This window comes from Nerophis lumbriciformis, linkage group LG03, assembly GCF_033978685.3.
Source record: "Nerophis lumbriciformis linkage group LG03, RoL_Nlum_v2.1, whole genome shotgun sequence".
NCBI classification, from domain to species: domain Eukaryota; kingdom Metazoa; phylum Chordata; class Actinopteri; order Syngnathiformes; family Syngnathidae; genus Nerophis; species Nerophis lumbriciformis.
The window spans coordinates 12,047,501-12,066,534 of record NC_084550.2 but is presented as its reverse complement, the minus strand read 5'-3'; the positions used below and the strand labels follow the sequence as shown (position 1 = coordinate 12,066,534).

The 19,034-nt window shown below is 43.1% G+C and overlaps 1 protein-coding gene across 3 annotated transcripts in view; it reads right to left on the bottom strand.

Annotated features, from left to right (window-relative positions):
- Positions 1-4,313: 4,313 nt before the first annotated feature.
- Positions 4,314-19,034, bottom strand: part of LOC133579135 (uncharacterized) — a 15,345-nt gene continuing 624 nt past the window's right edge. Inside the window, exons 2-4 of one of the 3 annotated variants that reach the window (XM_061933667.1) lie at positions 15,050-15,162; positions 13,032-13,286; positions 4,314-6,007 (exon numbers count right to left, since the gene is read on the bottom strand). In XM_061933667.1, coding sequence (XP_061789651.1) covers positions 5,007-6,007; positions 13,032-13,286; positions 15,050-15,162 — 1,369 coding nt within the window. In that variant the 3' untranslated portion in view covers positions 4,314-5,006. Of the gene's footprint in view, positions 6,008-13,031; positions 13,306-15,049; positions 15,163-19,034 lie in introns of all 3 variants that reach the window. The other 2 variants (XM_061933674.2, XM_072912665.1) reach the window with 2 other exon arrangements.

Below are 19,034 nucleotides of genomic sequence, written 5' to 3'. Positions count from 1 at the left end.
GTGACCTCCAATGCACATAAAGCCTCTGGCCCCCGACAAGCTAAGAGCAAGGCTGCACTCAGCTGAGTGGGCCCCTCGCCAAGCTCTTCTATCGGCTCCTGGACTCTAAATGTGTACCTGACTGCTGCAAGGAATCAAAAATCATTCCACTTCCAAAAAAGTCAACACTTGAATGATTTTAGACCTGTTGTTTGTACATGTGTACAAGGAGAAGGTTGTGTGTGCCCATCTCTCCAGCATGGTGGCAGAGAGGCTGGACTCCTTTCAGTTTGCCTATAAGGCCAGGAGTAGAGTGGAGGATGCATGCATAATCTCTTGGATTTTATTGATGGACTTTTCATCAGCTTTTAACAGTGTCACCACAAGCTTTCTACATTCAGGCCCTTACCTGGAAAGCCACCTCCATCATTCAGGACCCCACACACCAACTGTACTCATCATCCAAGCTTCTGCTGTCAGGCCACCGCTTTAAAGTCCACTTGCCTGGAAAAACATATAAAAAAAACCCTTTCATTACCACGGTCATCATCCATCCATCCATCCATTCATCTTCTTCCGCTTATACAAGGTCGGGTCGCGGGGGCAGCAGCCTAAGCAGGGAAGCCCAGACTTTCCTCTCCCCAGCCACTTCGTCCAGCTCTTCCCGGGGGATCCTGAGGCGTTCCCAGGCCAGCCGGGAGACATAGTCTACCCAACGTGTCCTGGGTCTTACCCGTGTCCTCCTACCGGTCGGATGTGCCCTAAACACCTCCCTAGGGAGGCGTTTGGGTGGCATCCTGACCAGATGCCGGAACCACCTCATCTGGCTCCTCTTCATGTGGAGGAGCAGCGGCTTTACTTTGAGCTCCCCCCGGATGGCAGAGCTTTTCACCCTATCTCGAAGGGAGAGTCCCGCCACCCGGCAGAGGAAACTAATTTCGGCCGCTTGTACCCGTGATCTTGTCCTTTCGGTCATAACTCAAAGCTCATGACCATAGGTGAGGATGGGAACGTAGAACAACCGGTAAATTGAGAGCTTTGCCTTCCGGCTCAGCTCCTTCTTCACCACAACGGATCAATACAGCGTCCGCATTACTGAAGACGCCGCACCGATCTCACGATCCACTCTTCCCTCACTCGTAAACAAGACTCCGAGGTACTTGAACTCCTCCACTTGGGGCAGGGTCTCCTCCCCAGCTCGGAGATGGCCCTCCACCCTTTTCCGGGCGAGAACCATGGACTCGGACTTGAAAGTGCTGATTCTCATCCCAGTCGCTTCACACTCGGCTGCGAACCGATCCAGTGAGAGCTGAAGATCCTGGCCAGATGAAGCCATCAGGACCACATCATCTGCAAAAAGCAGAGACCTAATCCTGCAGCCACCAAATCAGATCCCCTCAATGCCTTGACTGCGCCTAGAAATTCTGTCCATAAAAATTATAAACAGAATCGGTGCCTGGAAACTGGAAACGTGTCAGCAATGCGGACCAAGCTCTGACACTGATCGTACAGGGAGCGGACCGCCACAATCAGACAGTCCGATACCCCATACTCTCTGAGCACTCTCCACAGGACTTCCAGAGGGACACGGTGGAATGCCTTTTCCAAGTCCACCAAGCACATGTAGACTGGTTGGGCAAACTCCCATGCACCCTCAAGGACCCTGCAGAGAGTATAGAGCTGGTCAACAGTTCCACGACCAGATAGAAAACTACACTGTTCCTACTGAATTCGAAGTTTGACTAACCGTCGTAGCCTTCTCTCTAGTACACCTGAATAGACCTTCCCGGGAAGGCTGAGGAGTGTGATCACACAATAGTAGGAACACACCCTCCGGTTCCTCCTTCTTAAAGAGAAGAACCACCACCCCGGTCTGCCAATCCAGAGGTACCGCCTCCAATGTCCACGCGATGCTGCAGAGTCTTGTCAACCAAGACAGCCCCACAGCATCCAAAGTCTTAAGGAACTCCGGGCGGATCTCATCCACCCCCGGGGCCTTGCCACCGAGGAGCTTTTTAACTACCTCAGCAACCTCAGCCCCAGAAATAGGAGAGGCCACCACAGATTCCCCAGGCACTGCTTCTTCATATGAAGACATGTTGGTGGAATTGAGGAGGTCTTCGAAGTATTCCCTCCACCGATCCACAACATCCGCAGTCGAGGTGAGCAGAACACCATCCTCACCATACACCGTGTTGACAGTGCACTGCTTCCCCTTCCTGAGGCGGCGGATGGTGGTCCAGAATCGCTTCGAAGCCGTCCGGAAGTCGTTTCCATGGCTTCCCCGAACTCCTCCCATGTCCAAGTTTTTGCCGCCGCGACCGCTGCAGCCGCACACCGATTGGCCTGTCGGTACCCCTCCGCTGCCTCCGGAGTCCTATGAGCCAAAAGAACTCGATTGGACTCTTTCTTCAGCTTGACGGCATCCCTCACCGCCGGTGTCCACCAACGGGTTCTAGGATTACCGCCACGACAGGCACCAACTACCTTGCGGCCACAGCTCCAATCAGCCGCCTCGACAATAGAGGTGCAGAACATGGTCCACTCGGACTCAATGTCCAGCACCTCCCTCGTGATATGTTCAAAGTTTTTCCGGAGGTGGGAATTGAAAATCTCTCTGATAGGAGACTCTGCTAGACGTTCCCAGCAGACCCTCACAATGCGTTTGGGCCTGCCAGGTCTGTCCGGCATCCTACCCCACCATCGCAGCCAACTCACTACCAGGTGGTGATCGGTAGAAAGCTCTGCCCCTCTCTTCACCCGAGTGTCCAAAACATGAGGCCGCAAATTCGATGACACAACTACAAAGTCGATCATGGAACTGCGGCCTAGGGTGTCCTGATGCCAAGTGCACATATGGACACCCTTATGTTTGAACATGGTGTTTGTTATGGACAATCTGTGACGACACAAAAGTCCAATTACAAAACACCACTCGGGTTCAGATCTGTAAGGCCATTTTTCCCAATCACGCCTCTCCAGGTTTCACTGTCGTTGCCAACATGAGCGTTGAAGTCCCCCAGTAGGACAAAGGAATCACCCGGGGGGCACTTTCCAGTACTCCCTCGAGTGTATCCAAAAAGGGTGGGTACTCTGAACTGCTGTTTGGTGCGTAAGCACAAACAACAGTCAGGACCCGTCCCCCCCACCCGAAGGCAAAGGGAAGCTACCCTCTCGTCCACTGGGTTGAACTCCAACGTGCAGGCTTTGAGCCGGGGGGCAACAAGAATTGCTACCCCAGCCTGTCGCCTCTCACTGCGTGCAACGCCAGTGTGGGAGTCCAGCCCCTCTTGAGAGAACTGGTTCCAGAGCCCTAGCTGTGCGTCAAAGTGAGTCCGACTATATCCAGCAGGAACTTCTCCACCTCACGCACTAGCTCAGGCTCCTTCCCCCCCAGCGAGATGACATTCCACGTCCCAAGAGCTAGCTTATGGAGCCGAGGATCGGACCGCCAAGTGCCCTGCCTTCGGCTGCCGCCCAACTCACAACGCACCCGACCTCTATGGCCCCTCCCATGAGTGGTGAGCCCACTGGAGGAGGGACCCACGTTGCCTCTTTGGGCTGTGCCCGGCCGGGCCCCATGGGGACAGGCCAGGCCACCAGGCGCTCGCCATCGTGCCCCAACTCCGGGCCTGGCTCCAGAGGGGGACCCGGTGACCCGCGTCCAGGAAATCGGAGTCTCTGTTTTTGTATTTCCAAAGAGGTCTTCGAGCTGCTCTTTCTCTGATCCCTCACCTAGGACCTGTTTGTCTTGGGAGACCCTACCAGGGGGCATGGAAGCCCCCGGACAACATAGCTCTTAGGATCATTAGGACACGCAAACTCCTCTACCACGATAAGGTGGCAGCTCAGAGAGGAGTCGGTCATCATCAATTTAAACAAAAATAAATAGAATACCGTTGCATTTTTTTTAATCTTACTTATTGTCTTATGTTTTTATTTCTCATCTCTTGTTTTGTCCTGCAAGTTTGTCTTAGATAGAGCCTGTGGAAAATAATTTCTGTTTTGGAACAGACAGTAAAGATGTATCAGTCTATTTATGTAGGAGTTATAATACTGTAGATAATAATCTAACCTGGAATGAAATAAAAAGCCTATAAAGAACAAATATTGAAAACGACTGCAAAAAATAAAACAGAAAAAGTACATATCCACTACACTTACATACATGAGTTTTTTATTGCCCTGATGTGGGATCTGAGCCAAGGATGTCATTGTGGCTTGTGCAGCCCTTTAAGACACTCGTGATGTAGGCCTATATAAGTAAACTTTGATTGATTGAATGATTGATTTATTGTAACCAACTTTAGTTGAAGCATACATTGTTTATTGTATAAAAGGTCTGGGGACATACATATAAAACAATCACAAAACCATATTCATAGTAATAAAGTAATTAATTAATAGAATGTTTTATCGAGACTCAACAAATGATTGATAAAGTCACACAGTTTAAAAGTAAATGATCTTGTATAAAAGACAACTGCTCAAATGATGTATAAAGTAAATAATAATATGCTTCCAGAAGTGGTCCACAAAATGTTTCAGATGTGAACCAGTGAATATGAACTAAGAGGGATTTATGAGTACTCAAAAGCAAAGGTGTGAACAAATGTAAAACAAATATGTACATCATATAAAGGAGTTCATCTATGGAATCATTTACAATTAGAAATAAAAATATGTAACCCTTCATTATATCAGAAACTTATACAAAACATTATGAATACGTATAAAAGTGAATTAAGAATATCTATATACACATTAAATGTTTATTGTATGTTTATTCTCACATTTTCAGTCATTGTGTTCTGTTACTTCTAAATAAAAGTACACAATGTTGTATGTTAATGCATTTATTGACTGAAATAAATGCACAAATCTAAAATATCTCATCTATAAATGTTAGAAGCGTAATAACAAGATTGTGTTACACAGACAACAATGATGTCACACATGTTAGATGTGCTGATGTTGTTAGAAATTCAAAGTTAAAGTTTTGACACTTTATTTCAAATCCTGCATCTTCATTTGCTGCTGCTGTTCTCACCAGCACACTTGTGTTTCTTACACTGGTACTTATAAGAGAATCTTTCACCACACACACTGCAACTCAACACTTTCTCTCCTGTGTGTGTTCTCATGTGTACTGTAAGAGTTTTTAGGTGACGAAAGCTTTTGTTGCAGTTTGAACAGGAGTATGGTTTTTCACCAGAGTGCGTTCTCATGTGCGCTTTCAAATGATGCCTTTGTATAAAACTTTTACTACATACTGAACATATATAAGGCTTTTCACCAGTGTGTGTTCTCATGTGTCTTTTCAATTGCGGACTTTGTATAAAACCTTTACCACAGAGTGAACAGGAAAAAGGTTTTTCACCGGTGTGTGTTCTTGTGTGCTTTATCAAATGTGCCTTCTGGGTGAATCTTTTACTACAAATTGAGCACATTAAGGTTTTTTCTCCAGTGTGTGTTCTCATGTGTACTTTTAAACTTTGATTTGTTACAAAACTGTTACCACATTCTGAGCAGGTAAAAGGTTTTTCTCCAGTGTGTGTTCTCATGTGTAATTTCAGATACCAACGGTATTTAAAGGTTTTGCCACAGTGAGAACATGTCAAGCGTGTGTTGTCAGTGTGACATGTCTTATCATCTTTAGAGTCTTCATCATCAGTGTCAGGAGAGTGTGACGTTGTGTCCTCACTATCTGATAGTGGAGCTAAGATCTTGTCTGCTTGTGATCCTCCACAGTGGTCTCCATCAGCTTCTGTTGTCATGTGTTGTGTTGAGCTGCTGCTTGGAGGCTCCGCCTCTCTCCTCTCCTCACTTTCACTTTTGACCTCATCATCTTCACTCTTCACAATCACAACAAACACTGGGAACTCCTCCAGTCCTTGAAGATGCTCTCCCTCTTCACTGATGATGTGTTCCTCCTCTTCCTCCTTAATGTGGAAGGGCTGTGGTTCCTCCTTCACCATCTTGAAGCTCCACTTCTGTGGCTCATGGAGAAGATGTTCTTCACAGACGTCTGCAGGACACAAGAAGACAAACATGTTTTAGAAACACCCAGCTTTGCTCAGTTCAACGATGCATTCAGAACGTTTACATGTACTTAAAGGGGAACATTATCACAATTTCAGAATGGTTAAAACCATTAAAAATCAGTTTCCAGTGGCTTATTATATTTTTCGAAGTTTTTTTCAAAATTTTACCCATCACGCAATATCCCTAAAAAAAGCTTCAAAGTGCCTGATTTTAACCATCGTTATAAACACCCGTCCATTTTCCTGTGCGGTCACATAGTGATGCCAACACAAACAAACATGGCGGAAAGAACAGCAAGCTATAGCGACATTAGCTCGGATTCAGACTCGGATTTCAGCGGCTTAAGCGATTCAACAGATTACGCATGTATTGAAACGGATGGTTGTAGTGTGGAGGCAGGTAGCGAAAACGAAATTGAAGAAGAAACTGAAGCTATTGAGCCATATCGGTTTGAACCGTATGCAAGCGAAAACGACACGACAGCCAGCGACACGGGAGAAAGCGAGGACGAATTCGGCGATCGCCTTCTAACCAACGATTGGTATGTGTTTGTTTGGCATTAAAGGACACTAACAACTATGAACTAGATTTACAGCATATGAAATACATTTGGCAACAACATGCACTTTGAGAGTGCAGACAGCCCAATTTTCATCAATTAATATATTCTGTAGACATACCCTCATCCGCGCTCTTTTCCTGAAAGCTGATTTGTCCAGTTTAAGGGACGGTGTGAGCCAAGACATCCAGGGGGTTTAGCTCGCTCGTCTGCGGGAAGAAACTGCCGCCATTGCTTGCCGTGCTCCCGAGGTCCTTTGTCCCTGAATTGCTCACACACTCCGGCAGATTCAATGGGGGTCTGGCGGCAGATTTCTTTGACTTTATCGTTGGAAATGCATCTGCTTTGAGTGTCGCAGGATATCCACACATTCTTGCCATCTCTGTCGTAGCATAGCTTTCGTCGGTAAAGTGTGCGGAACAAACGTCCAATTTCTTGCCACTTTCGCATCTTTGGGCCACTGGTGCAACTTGAATCCGTCCCTGTTCGTGTTGTTACACCCTCCGACAACACACCGACGAGGCAAGATGTCTCCAAGGTACGGAAAACAGTCGAAAAAACGGAAAATAACAGAGCTGATTTGACTCGGTGTTTGAGAAAATGGCGGATTGCTTCCCGATGTGACGTCACGTTGTGACGTCATCGCTCCGAGAGCGAATATTCGAAAGACGTTTAATTCGCCAAGATTCACCCATTTAGAGTTCGGAAACGGTTAAAAAAATATATGGTCTTTTTTCTGCAACATCAAGGTATATATTGACGCTTACATAGGTCTGGTGATAATGTTCCCCTTTAAGCAAAACAAGTTATTGTATGAACTGTCTTGAAATCTCAGTGGCAGCCAAACACGCTGCTCTTTACAACATTACTCACAGGAAAATAAAAACAAGCTATGGCGGGGGAACTTTTTACTAAGGATGGGCCACATCCTACTCATAAGCCCATACCCATAGGCCTACTCAGTGGCCTAGTGACAGATCAGTAGGTCGTGAGTCATACCAAAGACTATAAAATTGGGACCTATTACCTCCCTGCTTGGCACTCAGCATCAAGGGTTGGAATTGGGGGTTAAATCACCAAAAATGATTCCTGGGCGCGGCCACCGCTGCTGCTCACTGCCCTCACCTTCCAGGGTGTGATCAAGGGTGATGGGTTAAATACAGAGAATAATTTTGCCACACCTAGTGTGTGTGTGTGACAATCATTGGTACTTTTTAACATGGCCTAAAATGTATTGTGCGATATTATTTAATATATAATTAATAATAAAACCATTTGAAAACGAGCTACAAAGCCTCCTAATTTAGTTGCTGAAATATGCAGTAACATATTTCACAATTTCAAGAATTATTTCCTCAAAACTATTATTAATCTACAAACCCCGTTTCCATATGAGTTGGGAAATTGTGTTAGATGTAAATATAAATGGAATACAATGATTTGCAAATCCTTTTCAACTCATATTCAATTGAATGCACTACAAAGACAAGATATTTGATGTTCAAACTCATAAACTTTATTTATTTTGTTTTTGCAAATAATAATTCACTTAGAATTTCATGGCTGCAACACGTTTCAAAGTTGTTGGGAAAGGGCATGTTCACCACTGTGTTACATGGCCTTTCCTTTTAACAACACTCAATAAACATTTGGGAACAGAGGAGACATTTTTTAAGCTTCTCAGGTGGAATTATTTCCCATTCTTGCTTGATGTACAGCTTAAGTTGTTCAACAGTCCGGGGGTCTCTGTTGTGGTATTTTAGGCTTCATAATGCGCCACACATTTTCAATGGGAGACAGGTCTGACTACAGGCAGGTCAGTCTAGTACCCGCACTCTTTTAGTATGAAGCCACGTTAAAGTCACACATGGCTTGGCATTGTCTTGCTGAAATAAGCAGGGGCGTCCATCACAGATGCTGGCTTTTCAACTTTGCGCCTATAACAATCCGGATGGTTCTTTTCCTCTTTGGTCCGGAGGACACGACGTCCACAGTTTCCAAAAACAATTTGAAATGTGGACTCGTCAGACCACAGAACACTTTTCCACTTTGTATCAGTCCATCTTAGATGAGCTCAGGCCCAGCGAAGCCGACGGCGTTTCTGGGTGTTGTTGATAAACGGTTTTCGCCTTGCATAGGAGAGTTTTAACTTGCACTTACGGATGTAAGTTACTGACAGTGGGTTTCTGAAGTATTCCTGAGCCCATGTGGTGATATCCTTTACACACTGATGTCGCTTGTTGATGCAGTAGAGCCTGAGGGATCGAAGGTCACAGGCTTAGCTGCTTACGTGCAGTGATTTCTCCAGATTCTCTGAACCCTTTGATTATATTACGGACCGTAGATGGTGAAATCCCTAAATTCCTTCCAATAGCTGGTTGAGAAAGGTTTTTCTTAAACTGTTCAACAATTTGCTTACACATTTGTTGTCAAAGTGGTGACCCTCGCCCCATCCTTGTTTGTGAATGACTGAGCATTTCATGGAATCTACGTTTATACCCAATCATGGCACCCACCTGTTCTCAATTTGCCTGTTCACCTGTGGGATGTTCCAAATACGTGTTTGATGAGCATTCCTCAACTTTATCAGTATTTATTGCCACCTTTCCCAATTTCTTTGTCACGTGTTGCTGGCATCAAATTCTAAAGTCAATGATTATTTGCAAAAAAAAAAAGTTTATTAGTTTGAACATCAAATATGTTGTCTTTGTAGCATATTCAACTGAATATGGGTTGAAAAGGATTTGCAAATCATTGTATTCCGTTTATATTTACATCTAACACAATTTCCCAACTCAGATGGAAACAGGGTTTGTACTTGCTAATTTATGGTTCTATCTACACTTCCCTTAAAATGTACTGAACACTAATTCTTCTTTTTGATACTTTGCATTAGTTTTTGGTGATACTTAGAATTTGGGTTTGGATCCAACACCAAGTAGTTACATGGGCAGTATCGGTCATACCAATGCTGATACTGATATTTCATCTATTCAAAATCATCGAATGATTCAATTTTGATACCAATTATATATCAGACAAAAACACAGAATGGCGGATATCAACTAAATACAGGTAAAAGCCAGTAAATTAGAATATTTTGAAAAACTTGATTTATTTCAGTAATTGCATTCAAAAGGTGTAACTTGTACATTATATGTATTCATTGCACACAGACTGATGCATTCAAATGTTTATTTCATTTAATTTTGATGATTTGAAGTGGCAACAAATGAAAATCCAAAATTCCGTGTGTCACAAAATTAGAATATTACTTAAGGCTAATACAAAAAAGGGATTTTTAGAAATGTTGGCCAACTGAAAAGTATGAAAATGAAAAATATGAGCATGTACAATACTCAATACTTGGTTGGAGCTCCTTTTGCCTCAATTACTGCGTTAATGCGGCGTGGCATGGAGTCAATGAGTTTCTGGCACTGCTCAGGTGTTATGAGAGCCCAGGTTGCTCTGATAGTGGCCTTCAACTCTTCTGCGTTTTTGGGTCTGGCATTCTGCATCTTCCTTTTCACAATACCCCACAGATTTTCTATGGGGCTAAGGTCAGGGGAGTTGGCGGGCCAATTTAGAATAGAAATACCATGGTCCGTAAACCAGGCACGGGTAGATTTTGCGCTATGTGCAGGCGCCAAGTCCTGTTGGAACTTGAAATCTCCATCTCCATAGAGCAGGTCAGCAGCAGGAAGCACGAAGTGCTCTAAAACTTGCTGGTAGACGGCTGCGTTGACCCTGGATCTCAGGAAACAGAGTGGACTGACACCAGCAGATGACATGGCACCCCAAACCATCACCCAACCATGCAAATTTTGCATTTCCTTTGGAAATCGAGGTCCCAGAGTCTGGAGGAAGACAGGAGAGGCACAGGATCCACGTTGCCTGAAGTCTAGTGTAAAGTTTCCACCATCAGTGATGGTTTGGGGTGCCATGTCATCTGCTGGTGTCGGTCCACTCTGTTTCCTGAGATCCAGGGTCAACGCAGCCGTCTACCAGCAAGTTTTAGAGCACTTCATGCTTCCTGCTGCTGACCTGCTCTATGGAGATGGAGATTTCAAGTTCCAACAGGACTTGGCGCCTGCACACAGCGCAAAATCTACCCGTGCCTGGTTTACGGACCATGGTATTTCTGTTCTAAATTGGCCCGCCAACTCCCCTGACCTTAGCCCCATAGAAAATCTGTGGGGTATTGTGAAAAGGAAGATGCAGAATGCCAGACCCAAAAATGCAGAAGAGTTGAAGGCCACTATCAGAGCAACCTGGGCTCTCATAACACCTGAGCAGTGCCAGAAACTCATCGACTCCATGCCACGCCGCATTAACGCAGTAATTGAGGCAAAAGGAGCTCCAACCAAGTATTGAGTATTGTACATGCTCATATTTTTCATTTTCATACTTTTCAGTTGGCCAACATTTCTAAAAATCCCTTTTTTGTATTAGCCTTAAGTAATATTCTAATTTTGTGACACACGGAATTTTGTGTTTTCATTTGTTGCCACTTCAAATCATCAAAATTAAATGAAATAAACATTTGAATGCATCAGTCTGTGTGCAATGAATAAATATAATGTACAAGTTACACCTTTTGAATGCAATTACTGAAATAAATCAAGTTTTTCAAAATATTCTAATTTACTGGCTTTTACCTGTATATAAACGGTTTTCCTACCATGGGCTCTGATTTAAATCCTTTTGTTTTTTTGCTTTTAAAGTCCTCGTGTGTCCATGGACTTTCCCTTACAAGAAATAACAGAAATAAAAGGAAATTCAGTGTCTATTTATTTCACACTCACACTGCTTTATTTGTTTTGATAAAAAAGTCACTGTATCGATTTCAACTCACTGAACCGTTTCGGATCGTATTCTTCTTCTTCTAAAACAAAAATCAAATAATAATAAATCGTATCGGCAACAACAAATTACAAATCGAATCAAATCGTTAAAAGGAATCGTTACTCCCTTAATGACAACATGTATTATTTACTGTATTTTGGGTTTTTTTTAAGCATTACCAGATGTAAGCATTGATTTTTACTGAGCGCATCACAACGTTCACTTTTCCCTTCAACAACAACAACAATCATGACCGACTTCATTAGAGACAGCAAAGACTACTTTGAGACAAATCATAATCCAAAAAAGTATATTTGTGGGAGGATGAGCTACAAGTTTTAGAAGCTGATAGCTAAACAGATGCAGCTTTAGTGAAACACTAAGCATCATTTTAATTTCCCTAAAGGAACTATCTTGAAGGAATCAATAAAGTACAATCTATCCATCCACGCAGCAGTATTGTTAAATGCTAAACGAGATAACATTAAAAAAAATCAATCACTTACCGTACAATGTCTGCTCTCACTGGGATGCAGACTGATGGGATGTTTATATCAACCTCAATCTCGTTACCTTGCGTAATGACAATAAAGCTGATTCTGATTCTGATATCTTTCAGCACAAGACATGTTCTCTCCGTTTAGCTGATATATTGAGCATAATCCTCACTCCTCGGGTCAAGAATGCTGGGAAGAAATGAGCATCTTGCCATGTCTTCCTAGTGACGTCTTTGGGTTTGAAACTAACTTGACCGACTTCTCGATCTATGGCCACCACCTTCGCCGATACAAGCGTGAGGCATGATTTATAATCTACAACAAACTTTTACCAACTCAGCGGCGATGAAGCAGAAGCTCAGTAGCTAGTCTACCTCTCTGCGAGCCAGGAGCTGTTTGACTAAAAGTAGTTCCTCGAAGTTAGCTCTTACAATTACAATGCTGCTAATACTTAATATACAGGTCACTACGAGTAAATGGAGTAATGTTGGTGATTTTAAAGGCACAATTGTTAGAATACTCATGTATATATTATCACACAACTTTATGCTTAAGGGCAGTTGCTATAGTTATTATCTGTATTTTTCTATCTGTGCAAAGTTGGCAATCCAAAAGATTGCCAGCCGTCTCGTATCAGTGTTGTGTCCAGACTCGGCCTGCTGACTGCCAAGGCCGAACATCGGGTACCGGGAGGCAGACAAAGCAGAGACGGGGCGATATCACCAGCGTCAACACATTTGCATTTTTGTATAATCATATACTGTGTCTAACTGAAGCTGTCGAGATTAGCCCCCTTCCCTTAGCGACAGCTTCAGTGATGTAACCAGGGACCTCCCAAATAAATAGAGGAAGCACGCTGGCTGGACTTTTAGAACATAGTTTGGATCTGTAACTAGAATACAGCCCAAAACCCGTGTCTCCACATTGAGCCAAATTGAACTCCGTCTCTGCATGATTCCTTGCTTCTCGTCTGTTTAATAGATGTCATCAGTGTTTGAACATGACACAATAGAGAACTACCAATACCTGTAATGTTAGCCGCCTTCTACTAGCAGTTTTTTACTATTTAGCATACATATTGGATGACATCTGGATGTTGTGCTTACTTGGACTGTGATGAAGGTGTGAGGACTCAGGTGGTTTGTCTTCACGGTCTTCGGTCTTCACAGAGACAACAGTCAGTGGAAACTTGGTGAGATCCGCCTCCTCCTGCCCTGGAAGACACTCTCCCTCCGTAATAACCCAGATATCCTCCTCTTCCTCCTTAATGTGGGGGGGCCGTGGATCCTCCTGCTTTAAAGAGGAGTCCCCATGCTGCTGAAGGGGATGTTCTTCTTGACGAGCGTTCATCTGCTGGACGTCTGCAAGACAACAAACAAACTTCAAATATTTTTTAGTCTCTCAAATATAATATTTTTCAAGTGGACTGAGAGACTTTGCGGTGATGTTCTTCTACACATGGAATAATCATCAGTCATTGATTATTATGAATTGTGTATATAATCTTGTTTTCTAAATTTACAGTAATTATTGATAAAGAGTAACAGCTTTTTAGAACTTATAGAAAACCTCCTGCTTGGATTTTAATATCATCATGGCTGTAAAGGCTTAGTGGCCACATGGGTGGACAGCACCTTTTAGCTCTTATCTCCAAAATTGTGTACACTACTGAATTGGGGTCTTATGGCCGCTTATGTGGACACTAATACTGCCATCTGGTGGTGTCAGAAGAGTATAACATACAATGGAATTTGGAAACAAAAAGTGTAAAAATAAGAATTAGCATGTCACTAAACATGAAGTACATGTTTGTGTACTTATGGACTAAGTACATCATATCAAAAGATGATTCTTAGTTTTTATTGTAATTAAGGTTCAAAAAGCCCAACAAGCAAAGAGAAATTAAAAAAGCATGTAAACAAACAGCTTGGGCCTTAAAGGGGAACATTATCACCAGACCTATGTAAGCGTCAATATATACCTTGATATTGCAGAAAAAAGACCATATATTTTTTTAACCGATTTCCGAATCAAACGCCTTTCTATTATTCGCCCTCGGAGCGATGACGTCACAACGTGACGTAGCATCGGGAAGCAATCCGCCATTTTCTCAAACACATTACAAACACCGGGTCAAATCAGCTCTGTTATTTTCCGTTTTTTCGACTGTTTTCCGTACCTTGGAGACATCATGCCTCGTCGGTGTGTTGTCGGAGGGTGTAACAACACGAACAGGGACGGATTCAAGTTGCACCAGTGGCCCAAAGATGCGAAAGTGGCAAGAAATTGGACCTTTGTTCCGCACACTTTACCGACGAAAGCTATGCTACGACAGAGATGGACCCTAGCTTCCCTGGCCTGCTGACATCAACTCCAAAACTAGACAGATCAGCTTTCAGGAAAAGAGAGCGGATGAGGGTATGTCTACAGAATATATTAATTGATGAAAACTGGGCTGTCTGCACTCTCAAAGTGCATGTTGTTGCCAAATGTATTTCATATGCTGTAAACCTAGGTCATAGTTGTTAGTTTCCTTTAATGCCAAACAAACACATACCAATCGTTGGTTAGAAGGCGACCGCCAAATTCGTCCTCGCTTTCTCCCGTGTCGCTGGCTGTCGTGTCGTTTTCGTCGGTTTCGCTTGCATACAGTTCAAACCGATATGGCTCAATAGCTTCAGTTTCTTCTTCAATTTCGTTTTCGCTACCTGCCTCCACACTACATCCATCCGTTTCAATACATGCGTAATCTGTTGAATCGCTTAAGCCGCTGAAATCCGAGTCTGAATCCGAGCTAATGTCGCTATATCTTGCTGTTCTATCCGCCATGTTTGTTTGTATTGGCATCACTGTGTGACGTCACAGGAAAATGGACAGGTGTATATAACGATGGTTAAAATCAGGCACTTTGAAGCTTTTTAGGGATATTGCGTGATGGGTAAAATTTTGAAAAAAACTTCAAAAAATAAAATAAGCCACTGGGAACTGATTTTTAATGGTTTTAACCCTTCTGAAATTGTGATAATGTTCCCCTTTAAGAGGTTAAGTCCGTCTGCACGTATAAAAGTTTCATTGTGTTGCAGCATCAAGTGACGCCAACTCGCTCCTCCCACTACCAACCAACCTTGACGTGCACCTCCAAAGTAGTCCCGCCTCACATCAACGGTGACAAAGACTGCAGAGCTGTGATTAGTTGGCTTTACTTTTACACGCAATATCCTCTCCTTGTTCTTCCTTCTGCGAAAGCAACATTCTTAAAACCAACAGAAAACAAACAGAAGTGCAGCGAAGCACGTGTAACAAGTGCCAGCGAGTGTGGCCGTGCAATAGTATGTTGGTAGAACCTCACTCACACCTTGAAATGTGCTGGCGTGAGAAAATATATACACTGTATGGCCAAAAGGTTTGGCCACCCATCCAAATGATGAGAATAAGGTGTCCTAATCACTTATAAAATCAAGCACTTAGGCATGGAGACTGTTTCTACAAACATTTTGTGAAAGAATGGGCCGCTCTCAGTGATTTCCAGCGTGGAACTGTCATAGGATGCCACCTGTGCAACAAATCCAGTCGTGAAATGTCCTCGCTCCTAAATATTCCAAAGTCAACTGTCGGCTTTATTATAAGAAAAGTGAAGAGTTTGGGAACAACAGCAAGTCAGCCACCAAGTGGTAAGCCACGTACACTGACAGAGAGAAGTCAGCGGATGCTGAAGCGCATAGTGCAAAGACTTTCTGCACAGTCAGTTGCTACAGAGCTCCAAACTTCATGTGACCTTCCAATTAGCCCACGTACAGTACGCAGAGAGCTTCATGGAATGGCTTTCAATGGCCGGGCAGTAATGTTGTGTCGTTCGCGAACGATTCGTTCGAACGAACGAATCTTTTGAGTGTACGTACTGAACCGAATCACTTCATGAACTGATTCGTTCCTTTCTCAGTTCAGTTGAGCTCCGCCGCGACCATGCCGGTATGAGTGGAACTGGCGCATTCTGTGACGTCGGCGAATGACGCAGCCAGCTACTCATCATGGGGGTGGGGGGAGGGACTGAGCGAACTATTCGTTCACCGCGGATTAACGACATGAATCACTCAGTGAACGACAACGCTCTCGCTCTCTGCTCTGCTTGCCCCAATGCCGCGAGTGATTCTCCTCCCGTCGCGGGGATATGTTTCATGCCATTGGCATCCGTTCTCCATTCATTCTCCAAGCTAACGGCTAATGTTGACTCAAGCCACATGAAAACAAACACACACACGTCCCCATTATCTCAACACATAAAGTTATGAGAGTAGAGGAGACAGAAAGAAAGTCAGTGCAGGGCAAGGCTGAGCAGCAGCGACGCGAGGGGGAGGGGCGGGGGGTAAAGTGTAGGGCAGGCTGTTTGAGAAGATTTAAATTAAAAATAATAACTAATGTATGTACATATACATAGGCTATTATTTATAAATGATAAATAAATGGGTTGTACTTGTATAGCGCTTTTCTACCTTCAAGGTACTCAAAGCGCTTTGACACTACTTCCACATTTACCCATTCACACACACATTCACACACTGATGGAGGGAGCTGCCATGCAAGGCGCTACCAGCACCCATCAGGAGCAAGGGTGAAGTGTCTTGCTCAGGACACAACGGACATGACGAGGTTGGTACTAGGTGGGGATTGAACCAGGGACCCTCGGGTCGCGCACGGCCACTCTTCCACTGCGCCACGCCGTCCCCAATTTATCTTGATTTTTATATTATTTAAGCTATTTATTTTCTTTTTTATTGCATATTTAAGTTGATATTTCCATTTTTATATTTTTAAATGTAAGCTACAGAAATTGTAGTTTTAATGTTGGCTTTTCTGGCACTTGGTTTAATATTTGTTTTGTTTTATTTAAGGTAGCCTATTTATTTTCTTTTTGTTTGCACATTTAAGTTAATATTTTCTTTGTTATATTTTTAAACGTAGGCTACAGAACATTTAGTTTTTATGTTGGCATTTCTGGCTCTTAATTTATTTGTTTTATTTTGAATGTATTTATTTTCTTTTTGTTTGCATATTTAAGTTTACATCTTCTTTGCTACAGAACATTTAGTTTTTATGTTGGCATTTGTTAAGGGTTTCTTAATTTAATATTTGTTTTTGCACTAAACAAACGAGACCTATTTATTTAACTGTTGATTGCAAGCATTTTAGTAGGCTATTACTATTTTTTTTATTTCCCACTTTTATTTATTTATTATTTTCATTTCAGTGCAATAAAACATATTTAACAACAGGACTCGCGAACCTACTGACACAGAGAACTGACTGTGTCACGGAGGAGGACGTCACATTGAGGCTCTCGTTCAGTCACTGTGCGTGTCGTTCATTGGGTGCTGAGGGCTTGTGTCGTTCGCGAACTGACACACACCGAGATCTGCCGCTGGGGAATCTGTTACTGACTGACTCATGATTCGCCGACCTGCCCACAGAACTGCTGCTGCAGAAGTGATTCGGTGAACGAATTTTTTGAACAAATCAATTTAAGGAACTGATTCTAGTGATTCAGTACAGTCAAAAGAACTGCCGATCCGATCACTACCGGGCAGCTGCATCTAAGCCATACATCACCAAGTCCAATGCAAAGCGTGGGATGCAGTGGTGTAAAGCACGTCGCCACTGGACTCTAGAGCAGTGGAGACGCCTTCTCCGGACTGATGAGTCACGCTTTTCCATCTGGCAATCTGATGGACCAGTCTGGGTTTGGAGGTTGCCAGGAGAACGTTACATTTCGGACTGCATTGTGCCGAGTGTGAAATTTGGTGGAGGAGGAATTATGGTGTGGGGTTGTTTTTTCAGGAGTTGGGCTTGGCCCCTTAGTTCCAGTGAAAGGAACTTTGAATGCTCCAGGATACCAAAACATTTTGGACAATTCCATGGGATGGCACTTCAAGATCATATGTGAGTAAAGGCAGGTGGTCAAATACTTTTGGCAATATAGTATATATATATTTTATTTTTTTTGAGAATATTTGGGTACCTTATGATTCGATTACAAACAAAATATTGATGCATGTTCAATTTGTGTGCAGTATATTAAAGCCATTTTTAATATTTAACATTTATTTCAATAAATATTCATTTTTGTCTGACTGAATGAGCATTTATCGCTTACAATTGTGCAAATAGTGTATTCGTAATAACAAGCATCAGTTTTAGGGATGCTTGTTATTACGAATACACTATTTGCACAATTGTAAGCGATTAATGCTCATTCAGTATCATTAATAGTATCGGACTGCCGATATTATCAGCCGATAAATGCTTTAAAATGTAATATCAGAAATTATCGGTATCGGTTTCAAAAAGTAAAATGTATGACTTTTTAAAACGCCGCTGTGTACAAGGACGTAGGGAGAAGTACAGAGCGCCAATAAACCTTAAAAGGCACTGCCTTTGCGTGCCGGCCCAGTCACATAATATCTACGGCTTTTCACGCACACAAGTGAATGCCATGCATACTTGGTCAACAGCCATACAGGCCACACTGAGGGTGGCCGTATAAACAACTTTAACACCGTTACAAATATGCCCCACACTGTGAACCCACACCAAACAAGAATGACAAACACATTTCGGGAGAACATCCGCACCGTAAAACAACAGAACAAATACCCAGAACCCCTTGCAGCACTAACTCTTCCGGGACGCTACAATACACCCCCCCCCCCCCCCCACCTCAACCTCTCTCAGAGAGAGCATGTCCCAAATTCCAAGCTGCTGTTTTGAGGCATGTTAAAAAAAAAAATGCACTTTGTGACTTCAATAATAAATATGGCAGTGTCATGTTGGCATTTTTTCCATAACTTGAATTGATTTATTTTGGAAAACCTTGTTACATTGTTTAATGCATCCAGCGGGGCATCACAACAAAATTAGGCATAATAATGTGTTAATTACACAACTATATATATCTATAGGAATATCGGCAAAAAAAGCCATTATCGGAGATCTCTAATCAGTTGATTTAATTTCCATAATATGTCCGCCTGAATGCAGCTGAGATAGTCTCCAGCACCCCCCCTGCAACCCCACAAAGGGACACGCGGTAGAAATAGATGGATGTTATCAAAGTA